At 39.6% G+C, this 15680-nt stretch overlaps 1 protein-coding gene across 1 annotated transcript; it reads right to left on the bottom strand.

Moving 5' to 3' along the window:
- Nucleotides 1-1800: 1800 nt before the first annotated feature.
- Nucleotides 1801-15461, bottom strand: LOC147001693 (uncharacterized). The gene is made up of 7 exons (XM_085828555.1): nucleotides 15217-15461; nucleotides 14160-14187; nucleotides 12689-12849; nucleotides 11757-11919; nucleotides 10662-10793; nucleotides 9780-9961; nucleotides 1801-2292 (listed from the first exon to the last, which is right to left on the bottom strand). The coding sequence occupies exons 1-6, from the start codon at nucleotides 15284-15286 to the stop codon at nucleotides 9790-9792; spliced, it is 726 nt and encodes a 241-aa protein (XP_085684681.1). The 5' UTR covers nucleotides 15287-15461; the 3' UTR covers nucleotides 1801-2292; nucleotides 9780-9789.
- Between the last annotated feature and the right edge of the window lie 219 nt (nucleotides 15462-15680).

Genomic DNA, 15680 nt, shown 5'->3' with positions numbered 1-15680 from the left:
AGTTCCAGATTAATTCATGACTTTTAAAGAAAGTTTGAATAAATTATTAGAAAATGAAATAGAGACAACATTGGAACCCGAGAAATATAAAAGTTATTGATGTTCTGAAATTAGTTTCACACAACATTTGAGAGTAGTCCTGAATAATAAAGTATAGATTATGTCATGTGCTGTATGCCAGTCAAACTAAGTCAAAACACTGGGATTCTTTTATGAGAGTTATTTTTTGCAATGTAATTGAATGCCTTGTTTCCTTTTGTAAAGAAATGGAGGAGGCCATTCAGCCACCATCTGGGAAGGCTCTATCTCATTTTCAGAGCCACTACAATTGCAAGATTTTATCTTGGCTCCAGCTCCATTGTCTTATGCCAGTATTCTCTGCATTTCCCACTTTCCCGTGGTAGTGTCAGTGATGGGCTCTGCACTATGATTTATCCCTGTTACCTGGTTTTACTGTTCCCCAAATCTGCTTCTCTGATCCAAAGAGAAACTTCAAATCACATTCTAAACTGCTTTTGCTCTGAAAGGAGATGGGTGCTTCTACTTTTTTACAACAAAGTAAACATATCTCAAGAAAGAGTTTCTATATGTATGATACATTCCACTAATATAGCACACAAGGAATGACAAAAGTGCATATCAGGGGATGGAGAGATAGCTCTTCTTTTGAGAATATGTTTCTCAAAAGACCCACATGGCATCTAACAGTCCTCTGTCATTTTAGTTCCAGGTGAAACCCCATAACTTCTTCTGGCCTTTGGGAAATGGCATGCAAGTGTTGCACAGACCTACAGAAGGTAAAACATGCATAAATATAAAATAAATCAAAATAACAAACAGAATCACCACTGGGCGGGGGGGGGGGAAGAAAACAGAGGGAGAAAACTCATAGATCATAAGGGCCTGGATTTTGTCTCAGCTTTTAAAAACATCTGGATACTGAATACTGAACTCTACACTGTGCTTGTGTTAAAACCCCTAAAAGGAACCAAATGTATTGTCAAGCACAAAATTCACTCTCATAATCAAGAAAAACAACAAAATCACCAAAAAATACCCTATCTCGAAAGGTCCTAAAATTGAATATCTCTAGTAGTAGTTACCACTGATAGAACATTTGAAGGAAAGCAGAAGCATACATGTCTGTGTTTTCTGACAGCTTTTATATTCCCTTAGAATATATTTTTATTTCCTGAAAGACATTTCAGAAATACTGATATATTTCCCATTAATTTCTTCAACACTATCGTCCACAGCATTTTAGCAGCAGCTAAATATTTGACATGCAAGGATACAATATGGGTAATTTTTTCATCATGACATCGGTATACACAGAGTTGGACACACTATCCACACTGAATGTAAAGTAAATCACTTTTGTAGCTCAGTCTGACTGAGAAGTCATTATGGAACCCAGGCCCCTTAACGAGATCCATTTGTGTCTGATAGGTGTGGGATTTCAGTAGGGTGATACCACACCTGGATAAAGAAGTTTCATATGAGTGAAGAGTTGGAGATCACTGTTTTAATCTTAAGAATACATCCAATTTATTCAATAATAACTAAGAGTGGGCAGTCAATATGTACAGTGTATAGCCTTATCAAAATATTAAATCAATTACAAAAGAAAACAACAGCAAAGAAACAAACAAAAAACTTCCTAATGAAAGGAAAGAAAACCAAAGAACAAAAGTAATCAAAGCTCAAACCAAAATCCCAAAAGAGGAATTGTGCTAAACAGCTTTCTTTTCTGTTATTTTATAGCAAACACTGACAGCAAATGACTGTCCTTGGCAACACAGTAGAAAACGAGTTACTTCTGGTAACAATCTTTACAAGAGAAATTTAAGTAGGTCTCCTATTTTGGAGTGTGGGTTTGAAGAATATGGACACCCAAGACTTAGCAGAATACATGTTACCAACTTTGGCTCAAATCTTTACAATTTTGTAGAATGATTTTGTAATTTTCCTGGATGACCTATCAGATCAAGGTAAATTTACACTCTCAGAATCTTCCTGCTTGCCTAGCAGCTTTTGATCTGTCTCAGCACATGTCTGAATCACTCTACATGTTCACTATTGCTGAGCCAGAGCCCAGATGAAATTAAGGGATATTCATTGCAATGAAACAAAAATAAAGGAAGAAAATACAGCAGATGATATCTATGATTACTGGGAAGGAGATGAAATATTTGCTTTGCACATGCAGAGCTTCCCCTATAGAAGATCTCTTCAAAGGAGACCTTGTCCTGGTCAGTTCCATGTTACAATTTCTGCTGGAGTATTTCACACCTAGGGAAGGAAGGAACAACGGCCCAGTAAGTGTTTTTCAATTCAGCTCTACATCTCACACTAGATCTATTAAGCTGGACAATCTATTACAACTTATCATCTGCTGAGGTCATTGCCTGCATCCCCAAGTGTCACAGAGCACTTGGGCTTGTAATTATTTCTCAGCTTTTAAAAACAGCTAGAAACTGAGCTGTGAAATACACACTATACTGGAGTTTTAAAAAAAACCCTATATTACTCCAATAGTCCATGTATAATATATAGAATAATAACATTGTAGCAATGTCTGAATCTGAGTTCAAGAGAGATGTGATCAACCTAGAAAACCATGTGGATGCCTTATGGGGAACATGCCTAGAATTGAAGTTAAGGTTATGATTATTTCTCTAGTGCAGGATCCTGACAGGGTACCACTCATCAACCCCTATATCTGGAAATAACCAGTGAAAATATATCACATGAAGTCCACAGGCACTGCATGGGTCCTATAATCAGCAAGAATGTGTTAACTGAAAATATTTGTAGGATCTGGCAGATATCTACAGAACATTCTATCCTAAAACAAAAGGATATACCTTCTTTTCAGCACCTCATGGTACCTTCTCCAAAATTGACCACATAATTGGTCACAAAACAGGCCTCAACAGATATAAAAATATTGAAATTTTCCCATGCATCCTATCAGATCACCATGGACTAAGGCTGATCTTCAATAACAAAATAAATAATAGAAAGCCAACCTTCACGTGGAAACTGAACAACACTCTTCTCAATGATACCTTGGTCAAGGAAGGAATAAAGAAAGAAATTAAGGACTTTTTAGAGTTCATTGAAAATGAAGCCACAACATACCCAAACTTATGGGACGCAATGAAAGCATTTCTAAGAGGAATACTCATAGCTCTGAGTGCCTCCAAAAGGAAACTAGAGAGAGCACACATTAGCAACTTGACAACACACCTAAAAGCACTAGAACAAAAGGAAGCAAACTCACCCAAGAGGAGTAGACGGCAGGAAATAATCAAACTCAGGGGCGAAATCAACCAAGTGGAAACAAGAAGAACTATTCAAAGAATCAACCAATCAAGGAGCTGGTTTTTTGAGAAAATCAACAAGATAGATAAACCCTTAGCCAGACTCACTAGAGGGCACAGGGAAAGCATCCTAATTAACAAAATCAGAAATGAAAAAGGAGACATAACAACAGATCCTGAAGACATCCAAAACACCATCAGATCCTTCTTCCAAAGGCTATACTCAACAAAACTGGAGAACCTGGATGAAATGGAGAAGTTCCTAGACAGATACCAGGTACCAAAGTTGAACCAAGATCAGGTTAATGATCTAAACAGCCCTATATCCCCCAAAGAAATAGAAGCAGTCATTAATAGTCTCCCAACTAAAAAAAGCCCAGGACCAGATGGGTTTAGTGCAGAGTTCTATCAGACCTTCAAAGAAGATCTAATCCCAGTTCTTCACAAACTATTCCACAAAATAGAAACAGAAGGTACTCTACCCAACTCATTCTATGAAGCCACAATTACTCTGATACCTAAACCACAAAAAGACCCAACAAAGATAGAAAACTTCAGACCAATATCCCTTATGAATATTGATGCAAAAATCCTCAATAAAGTTCTTGCTAACCGAATCCAAGAACACATCAAAACAATCATCCATCCTGACCAAGTAGGTTTCATCCCAGGGATGCAGGGATGGTTCAATATACGGAAATCCATCAACGTAATCCAGTATATAAACAAACTCAAAGACAAAAACCACATGGTCATCTCCTTAGATGCGGAAAAAGCATTTGACAAGATCCAACACCCATTCATGATAAAAGTCTTGGAAAGATCAGGAATTCAAGGCCCATACCTAAACATGATAAAAGCAATCTACAGCAAACCAGTAGCCAACATCAAAGTAAATGGTGAGAAGCTTGAAGCAATCCCTCTAAAATCAGGGACTAGACAAGGCTGTCCACTTTCTCCATACCTATTCAACATTGTACTTGAAGTCCTAGCCAGAGCAATTCGACAACAAAAGGAGATCAAAGGGATACAAATTGGAAAAGATGAAGTCAAAATATCACTCTTTGCAGATGATATGATAGTATATATAAGTGACCCTAAAAATTCCACCAGAGAACTCCTAAGCCTGATAAACAGCTTCGGTGAAGTAGCTGGATATAAAATTAACTCAAACAAATCAATGGCCTTTCTCTACACAAAGAATAAACAGGCTGAGAAGGAAATTAGGGAAACAACACCCTTCTCAATAGTCACAAATAATATAAAATATCTTGGCGTGACTCTAACTAAGGAAGTGAAAGATCTGTATAATAAAAACTTCAACTCTCTGAAGAAAGAAATTATAGAAGGTCTCAGAAGATGGAAAGATCTCCCATGCTCATGGATTGGCAGGATCAACATTGTAAAAATGGCTATCTTGCCAAAAGCAATCTACAGATTCAATGCAATCCCCATCAAAATTCCAAATCAATTCTTCAACGAATTAGAAAGTGCAATCTGCAAATTCATCTGGAATAACAGAAAACCTAGGATAGCAAAAACTCTTCTCAAGGATAAAAGAACCTCTGCTGGAATCACCATGCCGGACCTAAAGCTTTACTACAGAGCAATTGTGATAAAAACTGCGTGGTACTGGTATAGTGACAGACAAATAGACCAATGGAATAGAATTGAAGACCCAGAAATGAACCCACACACCTACGGTCACTTGATCTTCGACAAGGGAGCTAAAAACATCCAGTGGAAGAAAGACAGCATTTTCAACAAATGGTGCTGGCACAACTGGTTGTTAACATGTAGAAGAATGCGAATCGATCCATTCCTATCTCCTTGTACTAAGGTCAAGTCTAAGTGGATCAAGGAACTTCACATAAAACCAGAGACACTGAAACTTATAGAGGAGAAAGTGGGGAAAAGCCTTGAAGATATGGGCACAGGGGAAAAATACTTGAATAGAACAGTAATGGCTTGTGCTGTAAGATCGAGAATTGACAAGTGGGACCTCATGAAACTGCAAAGCTTCTGCAAGGCTAAAGACACCATCAATAAGACAAAAAAACCACCAACAGATTGGGAAAGGATCTTCACCTATCCTAAATCAGATAAGGGACTAATATCCAATATATATAAAGAACTCAAGAAGGTGGACTCCAGAAAGTCAAATAACCCCATTAAAAAATGGGACTCAGAACTGAACAAAGAATTCTCACCTGAGGAATACCGAATGGCAGAGAAGCACCTGAAAAAATGTTCAACATCCTTAATCATCAGAGAAATGCAAATCAAAACAACTCTGAGATTCCACCTCACACCAGTCAGAATGGCTAAGATCAAAAATTCAGGTGACAGCAGATGCTGGTGAGGATGTGGAGAAAGAGGAACACTCCTCCATTGTTGGTGGGATTGCAAGCTTGTACAACCACTCTGGAAATCAGTCTGGCGGTTCCTCAGAAAATTGGACATAGTACTACCGAAGGATCCAGCAATACCTCTCCTGGGCATATATCCAGAAGATGTCCCAACCGGTAAAAAAGACACATGCTCCACTATGTTCATAGCAGCCCTATTTATAATAGCCAGTAGCTGGAAAGAACCCAGATGTCCCTCAACAGAGGAATGGATACAGAAATTATGGTACATTTACACAATGGAGTACTACTCAGCTATTAAAAAGAATGAATTTATGAAATTCCTAGCCAAATGGATGGACCTGGAGGGCATCATCTTGAGTGAAGTAACACAATCACAAAAGAACTCACACAATATGTATTCACTGATAAGTGGATATTAGCCCAAAACTTAGGATACCCAAGATATAAGATACAATTTGCTAAACGCATGAAACTCAAGAAGAATGAAGACCAAAGTGTGGACACTGTGCACCTTCTTAGAATTGGGAACAAAACACCCAGGGAAGGAGTTACAGAGACAAAGTTCATAGCTGTGATGAAAGGATGGTCCATTTAGAGACTGCCGTATCCAGGGATCCATCCCATAATCAGCTTCTAAACGCTGACACCATTGCATACACTAGCAAGATTTTGCTGAAAGGACCCAAATATAGCTGTCTCTTGTGAGACCATGCCGGGGCCTAGCAAACACAGGAGTGGATGTTCACAGTCAGCTATTGGATGTGTCATAGGGCTCCCAATGGAGAAGCTAGAGAAAGTACCCAAAGAGCTAAAGGGATCTGCAACCCTATTGTTAGAACAACATGATGTACTAACCAGAACCCCGGAGCTCTTGTCTCTAGCTGCATATGTATCGAAAGATGGCCTAGTCGGCCATCACTGGAAAGAGAGGCCCATTGGACTTGCAAACTTTATATGCCCCAATATAGGGGAATGCCAGGGCCAAAAGAATGGGAATGGGTGGGTAGGGAAGCGGGGGGCGCTATTGGGGACTTTTGGGATAGCATTGGAAATGTAACTGAGGAAAATATGTAATAAAAATATTAAAAATTAAAAAAAAATAGGATCCAATGGATCAATTTTCTTCAAATAATATGATTGTGTCAGGGATATTTTGAGTAAGGTAAGGCTAACTAGTTGAAGGTCAAATACTTGCATGTATTAACTAACACTGAGTAATAGTTCATGAAAGGGCTGCATCACATAGTACAATTTCACTCTTTAGCTGATGGATATCAGGATATCATCTTCTTCCGGACTACCCTGAGGATCAACACAGACCTCATGTGCCCTAGAGATTCTGTGGATATCTACTCTTGTTCTGGAATCTCTGGATCCAAGGAGACTTCTTTTCTACTTTCTGAACCTTGCTTCTCAAACACCTACCTGATTTTATATTACCAGACCTGTCTGAAGGTCCTAATTTCTCCCAACCCCCAATTAGGCTGACTCTAACTCTGAGAAAATGATTTTGAATAACAGCAATTGCAGAATGTTACACAAATAACATAGTGTGAGTTCTTTAGATTATCATTATTATTATTATTATTATTATCAAGGGGCTCCTGAAACAGCCCTGTTTTGCACCACAGCTATGGGAATTGTGCTGGATACAGGTACAACTACAAGCAACACAATCTCTCAATGATTAGAATCGAAACCAAATTATAAGGCAAAGTTTTACTGAGTAGGGAAAGCTGGAAAGGCAATGGTAGCAAGCAGTGAGGAAAGAATCTGGAATGCTGAAAAGACACAGTGAGCCACCTGACATTACAGTGGGCCTTCATAATTCTTCCAGAGCAGAAAAGGGACATAACATGGATTTTATATACTAATGTCCTCCTCGACTCTATGTACCATATACCGATGATTTTCTCCAAAAGTTTTCAATGAGGATCAGTAATATGGCCCCTAGCCAGTAGAAAGTATGACTTTATATGAGCTTTTGTGTCCCTTTTTATTTCACTTGGGAGCTAGTTAGAGTTGCATACTAAATGGACTGCTGTATTTGATTTTTCATGGGTGCAATCTGAAATCTCAGGGGCTTTACTCATCATGCTTGGTCGCTAAAAATGGACACGGTTGCAAGTCTACACAAACAGACACACAAACACATATAGACATAGAAACACAGTTGTATATATCCATACCACAAACACTTACAAAGGCATTTTGCATTATACAAACACACAACTTAGAATAAACACACTGAGTCACAGCTGGTACACACACACACACACACACACACACACACACACACACACACCCCAACACACACACCACATAGCACAAAAAGACTGAAACAAAAACACATACATCAATGAAATTCTTGCTCTTATCTAGCATATTTTTGTTGTATGAGCATGTAGTGGGACCTATGATGTGTACAAGGGTTTTAGACTCAAGGGGGCTTTGCAGCCCTGACCTGTACTTATCTCCTCTTTAGAAACTTTTTCTATGCAAATACTTGCTGGTTCTACAAGGACATTAAAATCTCTACACAGATATCCTGGACAACGTAGCACTAAATTGCCAAGAAAGAGCTTTCTACCTATAGCCTCCAGTAAGCCCCATTTTGACTCATCACAGTCCCCTCACTAAACCTACACTGAGTCCTTTTTAGCATCTGAGGAAGACTGTGACTTTGATCATTACTCAGGAAGTTTACAACACCTTACTTATTATGTGATATTAAATCATTCTCAAAATCAGTCAGGAGAAATCTAGTTAAATGACCTGTTGTGACATATCTGAAATGCAGCACTCTACACAACTCTGAGAATCTATCCTGAAACAGAACCATGCCCAAAATATAGTAAGCAAAACAATGTCAGCAGAATGATGTCCTGTAGGCTTCTATGTATGCCCATGGTGAAGCCAATAAGAACAGCCAGAATATCCCAGGCAATAACTCTAAGCAGGAAAAATGAAAAAATCTAATACTTATTTTAAAAATAGTAGTACTGTTTAATGATTTGTTGGTTTAAATAAGATACAGATCTCCACCTGGTAGTGGACAGGAGATGAAAAGTCTACTGGACATCAAACAACAGGAAGTATCAGGTTTATTGAGAGACCTAGGCCCAAAGAAATAAGTTAAGAATGACTACACAAAATCAGATGTCCTTAACTGGCCTTACAAAATACCCACAAAGGTACAGATTGGCATAAGCACCCATAAACACACATACACAAACACACACACACATAAAAACATAAGGGAGCAAAAAACAATGAAGAATCTATCATGCTAGATGAACAAATATTTTAGACTATGCAGAGCAGATATTTAAACTGAGAATTTCAACTCTAGTATTCTTACTAGAGAAATAGAAAGCCCTATAAAACATTCTTGGTCAGATGAGGGGCATATATGGAGAAATTTTTACATGAAGAATCAAACTCTCACACCAACTGAGATTGTGAGAAGCCTTTCCTACATCCCTGCTCATTCAGCCAGCTCCAGACCACAAGGCCCAGGAAAGAAAACTCCAACAGCACTCAAAGAAAATAGGACTGACAAGCTGCTACTCAGGCTCACTCAGTGTGAATCAAGATCTACAGGGGAAAAGGTTGGGGTGGGGGACAAAAACTTCCAAAAGGCAACAATGAAATCCACTTATTTGTCAGTTCCACTAAGCTATCATCCCTGCAATCTATGTCCTACCTAGAAACCTACCTAATGCCCATAAAGCAAATGAGCTTCAGGACTTTACTTCTTCCTTCAAAGCTCTCCACTGATCTGAAGAAGGACTCCAGCACAGCACCCTTCAAACTTAATATCATGTAGCGTTGTGATGTGTAATCAACTAATCTCCCCTAATGAACTGCAGTTTATAGCAGGGCAGAAAAATTTGCTTGCTAAACATATAGTTTCTTGAAAAAGGCTACCTCCAGAGAAAGCCTTGTAGATGATCACCTAAATAAACACTTGGAGGAGACATCGGGGAGTGCCTGGATAAGTTGGTGGACTGTTATATTCGATTGTCTATGTTTATGGTTAGCCATGAGGGCAATCTGCCTCTGATGCACATCATCCTACCTGCTACTGCTTAGCACTTGGGATGTATGTTCTTGCTGGTCTCATCACAGAACCGCTTTTCTTCACCATAGGATGCTTCCTGGTCAGCCTGCTCTACCAGCAGCTTTCTGTTCTCATTCAGCAGCATCCTTATTTTTTCCTTCAATTGATTGCATTCTTTCAGGAGGTAGGTGTGCTTGAAGCTGAACCAAAAACAAACAAACAAACAAACAAACAAACAAACAAAAAAGGTGATTCCCAGCAAGCTTCTATTTGCATGCCACTCCACCAAGTACTATGATCTCTGCAAGGGCCCAGATCCCCAGACAGCCCCAGACTAGAGTCCACAGTATACCCATCAGTCCAAAATAGAGGCAGGTCAAATCCAGGGACCAGCCACATGCCACAAGAATCAAAGGACTTTTGAAAACCCTGACACTAAGAGTGCCCCATATACATCACAGAGGAGGAAATGTACCTCATGGTTGCTTATATGTCTGTGGTACCAGAAAACCATCAGCAGGAAGAGTGCAAATCCCCTCTGAGGGAGGAGAGGAGACCCAAAAGGTATAAACTCTTTCGATTTTTGTCATGGATCCCAGATCTTTTAATCTGCTGTCAGAACCCTAGAGGTCAGGGTTGCTTGAGATTCCCAGCATGGTAGAAATTGGTTCTATACAGAGGATCCTGAATTTGGAAGAATAAAGACTGATGGTCTTGGACAATCTTCACACTTAGGAAAAATGAGTCCAAGAGGTACAAATCCAAGACCCTTGCCTCAAGGGAGGGCTCCTATTAAGAATCAGATAGTATAGAACTAGAGCTCTTACTTTTGTTCAAAGTCCTGGAAGGCCACAAGCATTCCCTGCCTAGTTCAGGGTCTCAGCTGTGTCTGGGACTCACCTGTAGGAATCTTTATCTTCTATGAATTCCTTGTACATTTCAATGGTATCACTTATTGACTGGGTCATTTTTTCCATATCCAACATTGTTTTCTCATGTTGTGATTTAATGATGGTGAATTCAATGTTCATCCTGTGGTAGAGCATGGCCCAAAGAGTAAATAATCCTCTGAACTAAAGCAATCAAGTATCATGTGCAAAAAGGCTGTATCTGGACTACCCAAGCCAATTGTATGCCACATCATTGCTCCTTCAAAGTGGGTCCTACTGGTACTGATTAAATATCTTGTGCAGAGGACAGCAGAGCCAGGCGACCAAATGGAGATGGCTGACCTTCAAGAGCTTCTTTTGTGAGCCTGAAAGAATATACTAGTTCTGTGAGATGTTTCTACTAGACTGTGCCACAGGCTTTGGTCCTTAGATATAAGGATTTTTCTCCTCTTAGTTTTAAGGCAGGGATAATCCTTTGATCCTATTGCTAAATGAATTCTCAGAGGACATAACTAGTATTTACAAAGAAAAAGGCTTTATAACACCTCCTACCCCAGGAGATTCCTTGTGATACCAAGGTAAACACAGGGAACAAAGTACCCTGATGATCAACTTGGGCCTCTAAGGACTCAACACTATCATGCACTACAAACTGTGCATCACACAAATCCTCAGATCCCATCAAAGGTCTCCGAACCCCAGATCCTGAACAAAACACAAACAACTAACTTCACACGCACACACACACACACACACACATACACACACACAAGTTAAAACGCCAAATAAATCCAGGTAGGTTCCACAGTCTGAGAGTACAATGAACAAAATTATATTAAAGCAGTAATGGCCTGCAGACATTGCATTCTTACACAGTAAGGCAGCAATTGTGACCAGTTGTTAACAAAACCAATCAGACTCCAAGCACAGCAAGGGCAAGTACAAAAGAGGATGACCATAGAACACACAGCACTTATCCAACAATTTAACAACTGTCAAGACTTCTTATAATGAATGTGAGAAATGACACACTCCATTATGAGAGAAAATGTGGGTTAACAGAGAGGGCACAATACAGTTAACAGGATACAGGGCATAATTTTACCTGTAGTTCAAATCAGTATTCATGTCAATGTCCAAGATTCGAAAAAGTTCTAATCTCTCAGCATTTATCTTCCTGATATAAAATTTCATATCTTCTACTTTATTCATATTCTTCATATGATTAGTGATGTTGCAATTTTGGGGTGATATTTTCCCAGCAGACACTGAAGATAGATAAACACAAATGCATTTGCATAGTTGATGGCCCAGGGCAGGGGAGACCATTCTGAGTCCCAAAGAGAAGGTTGAGGAAGAGAAAAGCTAGAGACAGGATTAATCACTGAAAAAGCAGAAAGGCTATATTTGAGCTGGTCTGCTAAGTTATATTCCTCTTCCCAACCACCACTTTTGGTCACAACTAACACACACTCTTTATTACATTACCCCTTGCCCTGAAATCCATAAGCTGCCTCACACATAAAGATTTGGGGAACAATTTCAGCTCATGTCATATGTTATGCCAAGAAAACCATCAATACCTAGTCATGTGTGTTCAAACTCAAAGTGGCTGAGACATCAACAAATGACCAGATTAGAATCCTCCTCTGTTCTCTGCATCAGAGACTCATGTATCCTACAATAATCTAGAAGATGAAGTGCTTCAACTCCCTACCAATAAGGGACACATTGTTATTCTCATAGTGCCTTCTCAGGGCATTCTTTGACACTCTAAATGAAATTAAATGGCTCCTAGAAAAGAAGCTGCAGGATTGTCAATTCCGGGCTTTGTCAAATGAATTTTCAGAAATTCTAGTCTCTTGGTCTGTCATTAAGAAAGTCCAAGGCTCCAGCTCTTAATATCTACTCAGGGAAGGCTCAGCTCAAGCCTACCTGTTCCAGAATTTCCCAAACTCTGCCCAAGACTCACTGTGCCTTCCCCAGAATGATTTCCTTCTTCTGTTTTTACAAGAAAGGAAGCCAGATTCCTTCTGCCTTGGTTTGGTCTCTCCTTGATCACCATTCTCCTTGTGAAATTGCCTGCGCAGCCAGGAAAACATGCCTGATTGAGAACCCAAAAGGCACTGAAGGAATATCCCACAGGCAGTTGCTGTAGCCACAACACAGGTGACATCACAGAAGATTCTAGTTCTATCCTAGATACAAGAGATTGTCCAAGAAAGGCATTACTGATGATGTCACTGGGAAAGGCTAAGGCCTATTTGATAACTAGATCTCCCCAAATTTACCAGTTTCTGTTGTGCATTTCCTGGAGCCTCTCCTGTGACCTGGCAAATACCCTATTGCAACCTCTCTTTCTAAATTCGGAGATTTTTCATATGCTTCATTAGAAGACAAGTGCTTTCGATGGGAAGCATTGATTAGGACCTTGATATGCAGAAGAGATTTTTGTTAGCATCCAAATCTCTAGGGATGGTGAAGAGATATTTCTCAATAATAAATATACTATCTGAGTGAATTCATGTGACATACAGTCTAATTCCCCAGGTTTTCCCTGTTTCACAAAGGCCAATATCTTTCTCCTATACCTTTAATTGTATAAAATCTGGATAATATCTTGTTACTGTGCATATCTTGATACTGGGTATTGTTCCTATATACATATCCATGTGTTTCAAAAAATCTCCCGTTTACAATCCCATCTTTTGCAAGGAAAACTCCCTTTTCTTTGGAACATAGGGGCTCAGCGACAGGACAAATATAAAGTGGTAAACTTCCTGTCCCATCTTCAAATTATTAACTTGCACACCCTCCCTTTCTAAAATACAACCAGACAATTAAAGTTGACATCATTGAGCAAAGGTCAACCTGGACTGTACTGCATTGTAGCCTCATAGCCATCAGTTCTCTAATATCAGTCTTCCTGAATACCCAAGTCCAGGCGTGGGATGCTGGGGTTGTATCATAATACTCTACTCATAGCAAACATAAAACTCAGGAGGTAGGGCAAGGAGTGGAATGGCCTGAGTTCAGGTTAAACTTCAATTTTAATGGGTCTATAAGTTCAGGATGGTGTCCCTTTGGGTTTATCATCTGAGGCTTCTGTGTTCTTATGCTGGGTGTGCTGAATCTGTGCTATAATGAAACCTATCCTCACAGATGGACGATGAAAAATCATGTATGTCTTTTGCGGGAAGACATCTGCCTTTGACTACCACCTGGAGCCACACAATACCAACATGCAGAGCTCACAATTGAGGGGCAGATATTGTTGATACCTTAGAAGTTGAGGGCATTTTCTTCCAATATGGAGCTCATATTTTGGCAATGTGATTTTTCCTTTGGTTTTTCACTCTCTGTGGCTTGGTTGTTTCCTGGCCTAAAGGATTCTGGATGCACCAACAAGGGGTCTACTCCATACTTTTTTTTATCATGAAAAGGATTTTTGCAGAATCATGCCATGCCAGTAGGAAGGTCAACTAGGCTGCTCTTAGGTCCAGCTCACCTGGTAGAAGACTGAAGACCTGAGGTATCTGGGGAAAGGAAACAGCACACAGAATCACACAGCTCCCTCTACTGCAACTGCTAGAACTGTAATAGGGTTGTTTGTTTGGTTTTTATTACAGATAAAGCTAGCCAGAGTGGGTACATGCCTTTAATCCCAGCACTCAGTATTTTTTTTTTAAAATGTTGTTGTTAGTATTCCTATTGTTTCCTTTGGTTTTTGTTGTTAACTCCCCCAGTTATTTGTACTGTACCTAGAACGTTAAGCCCATGCTCTGTACAGTCCTATCATTCATGTTAGTCAGAAGTGGTTACTCCTCAGATGATCTCATTACTCACTTTCAAATAAGGCAAACAGTCACAGAGACATTAGTTACCTTGTATGATCTCATGGAACCAACTCAACATGACTGTAGAGTGGCATCTCAATATTTTGGATTAACTTAGCTTCGGTTTTTGAGATGACAGGCCTTTGTGGAAGTCTCCATTTAGGTGGCAGAGGGCCTGGTATAGCTGAAAGAATGGCTGCCCCGGAAGGCCAAAACTGGTCCTTCGGTGCCTCTGAACCCTGAGGCAGAAATCTGCCAGTAACACAGGAACACATGGCCAGAGCTTCTTTGGTACTGTATTATGGATGAGCCCTGAGACCAGGATGAAAAGAAGCCTCTAGATTTCTATTAAAGGTGGTACAGTCACTTTGATGTGAGGGGAATAATGGATCTTTGGGGTGCAAGTCCTCCATTTTATTAATCTTTGCTATGTACACAGTATGTGTCAATGACAAAGCCACCCTACTTTACAACATCTAGCCATTCTAGATGTTAAAGTGTTTGCTGGTGTATACATACTAGAGTTAGTAGAACAATATATTTTGCCCCATTTTAATTATACTTTAATTTTGTTTTAGTATTAATATAGTTTTTGCTCATTCACATTACATGATGCTTACTGCAACCCCACACTCACAATGTTTCCCCAAAATTCATGAACTCTTATTCTCTGATCAGATGAGGGGCAACTATCTCAGAACATCTCTTCTTCTACCAAAGCCAACTTACCCCGTCCTGTGAAAAGGTGTCGAGGGTGCTGTAAAAGGATGCCTTTTGCTTGGCTTTTCTCTTGCTCCATTTCCTGGATATGACAAGTTCATACAGAACTGTCCTGGAACATGGTACTTCATTCAGATGGTTCACAAGAAGCACTGGTTTTGTTAATGTTCCATCAAACCTACTCCCACTAGTGTCCTAACACTGGCAAAGGCAATGAGACATGAGGCATCTATTCCAGGAGTTTCTGATTATTCTCAGAGCAGCAGTACAGCAGCCTACAAAGCTGGCAAAGTTAAGTGAGGTCAAACACGGAACCTAAGAGCATACTGCTTCTTTCATAAAGTATGTTCTAGAGGATTACCATATCTAAACACACATAGTTTCGTACGCACTGGACACTAAAGTGCTCAGCATACATTGCTTTTGTCACTCAGTTTCCCCAAATATTAGAAGTCCCCAAATTTGGAGAAATT

This window comes from Mus caroli, unplaced genomic scaffold, assembly GCF_978045245.1.
Source record: "Mus caroli unplaced genomic scaffold, Mus_caroli_1 scaffold_12, whole genome shotgun sequence".
Taxonomy (NCBI): domain Eukaryota; kingdom Metazoa; phylum Chordata; class Mammalia; order Rodentia; family Muridae; genus Mus; species Mus caroli.
The sequence above is the reverse complement of the archived record's forward strand: the minus strand, read 5'-3'. Positions and strand labels throughout refer to the sequence as shown.

Bases quoted from the DNA above. Each gene is read 5' to 3' on its own strand.
- LOC147001693 (XM_085828555.1), bottom strand. From the start codon at position 15,286: ATGGAGCAAGAGAAAAGCCAAGCAAAAGGCATCCTTTTACAGCACCCT. The intron at 14,188-15,216 runs GTAAGTTGGCTT...TCCTTTCCCCAG, and splicing joins ACACCTTTTCACAGGACGGG to ATACCTCAGGTCTTCAGTCT. The intron at 9,962-10,661 runs GTGAGTCCCAGA...TTTTTGGTTCAG, and splicing joins GAAGATAAAGATTCCTACAG to CTTCAAGCACACCTACCTCC.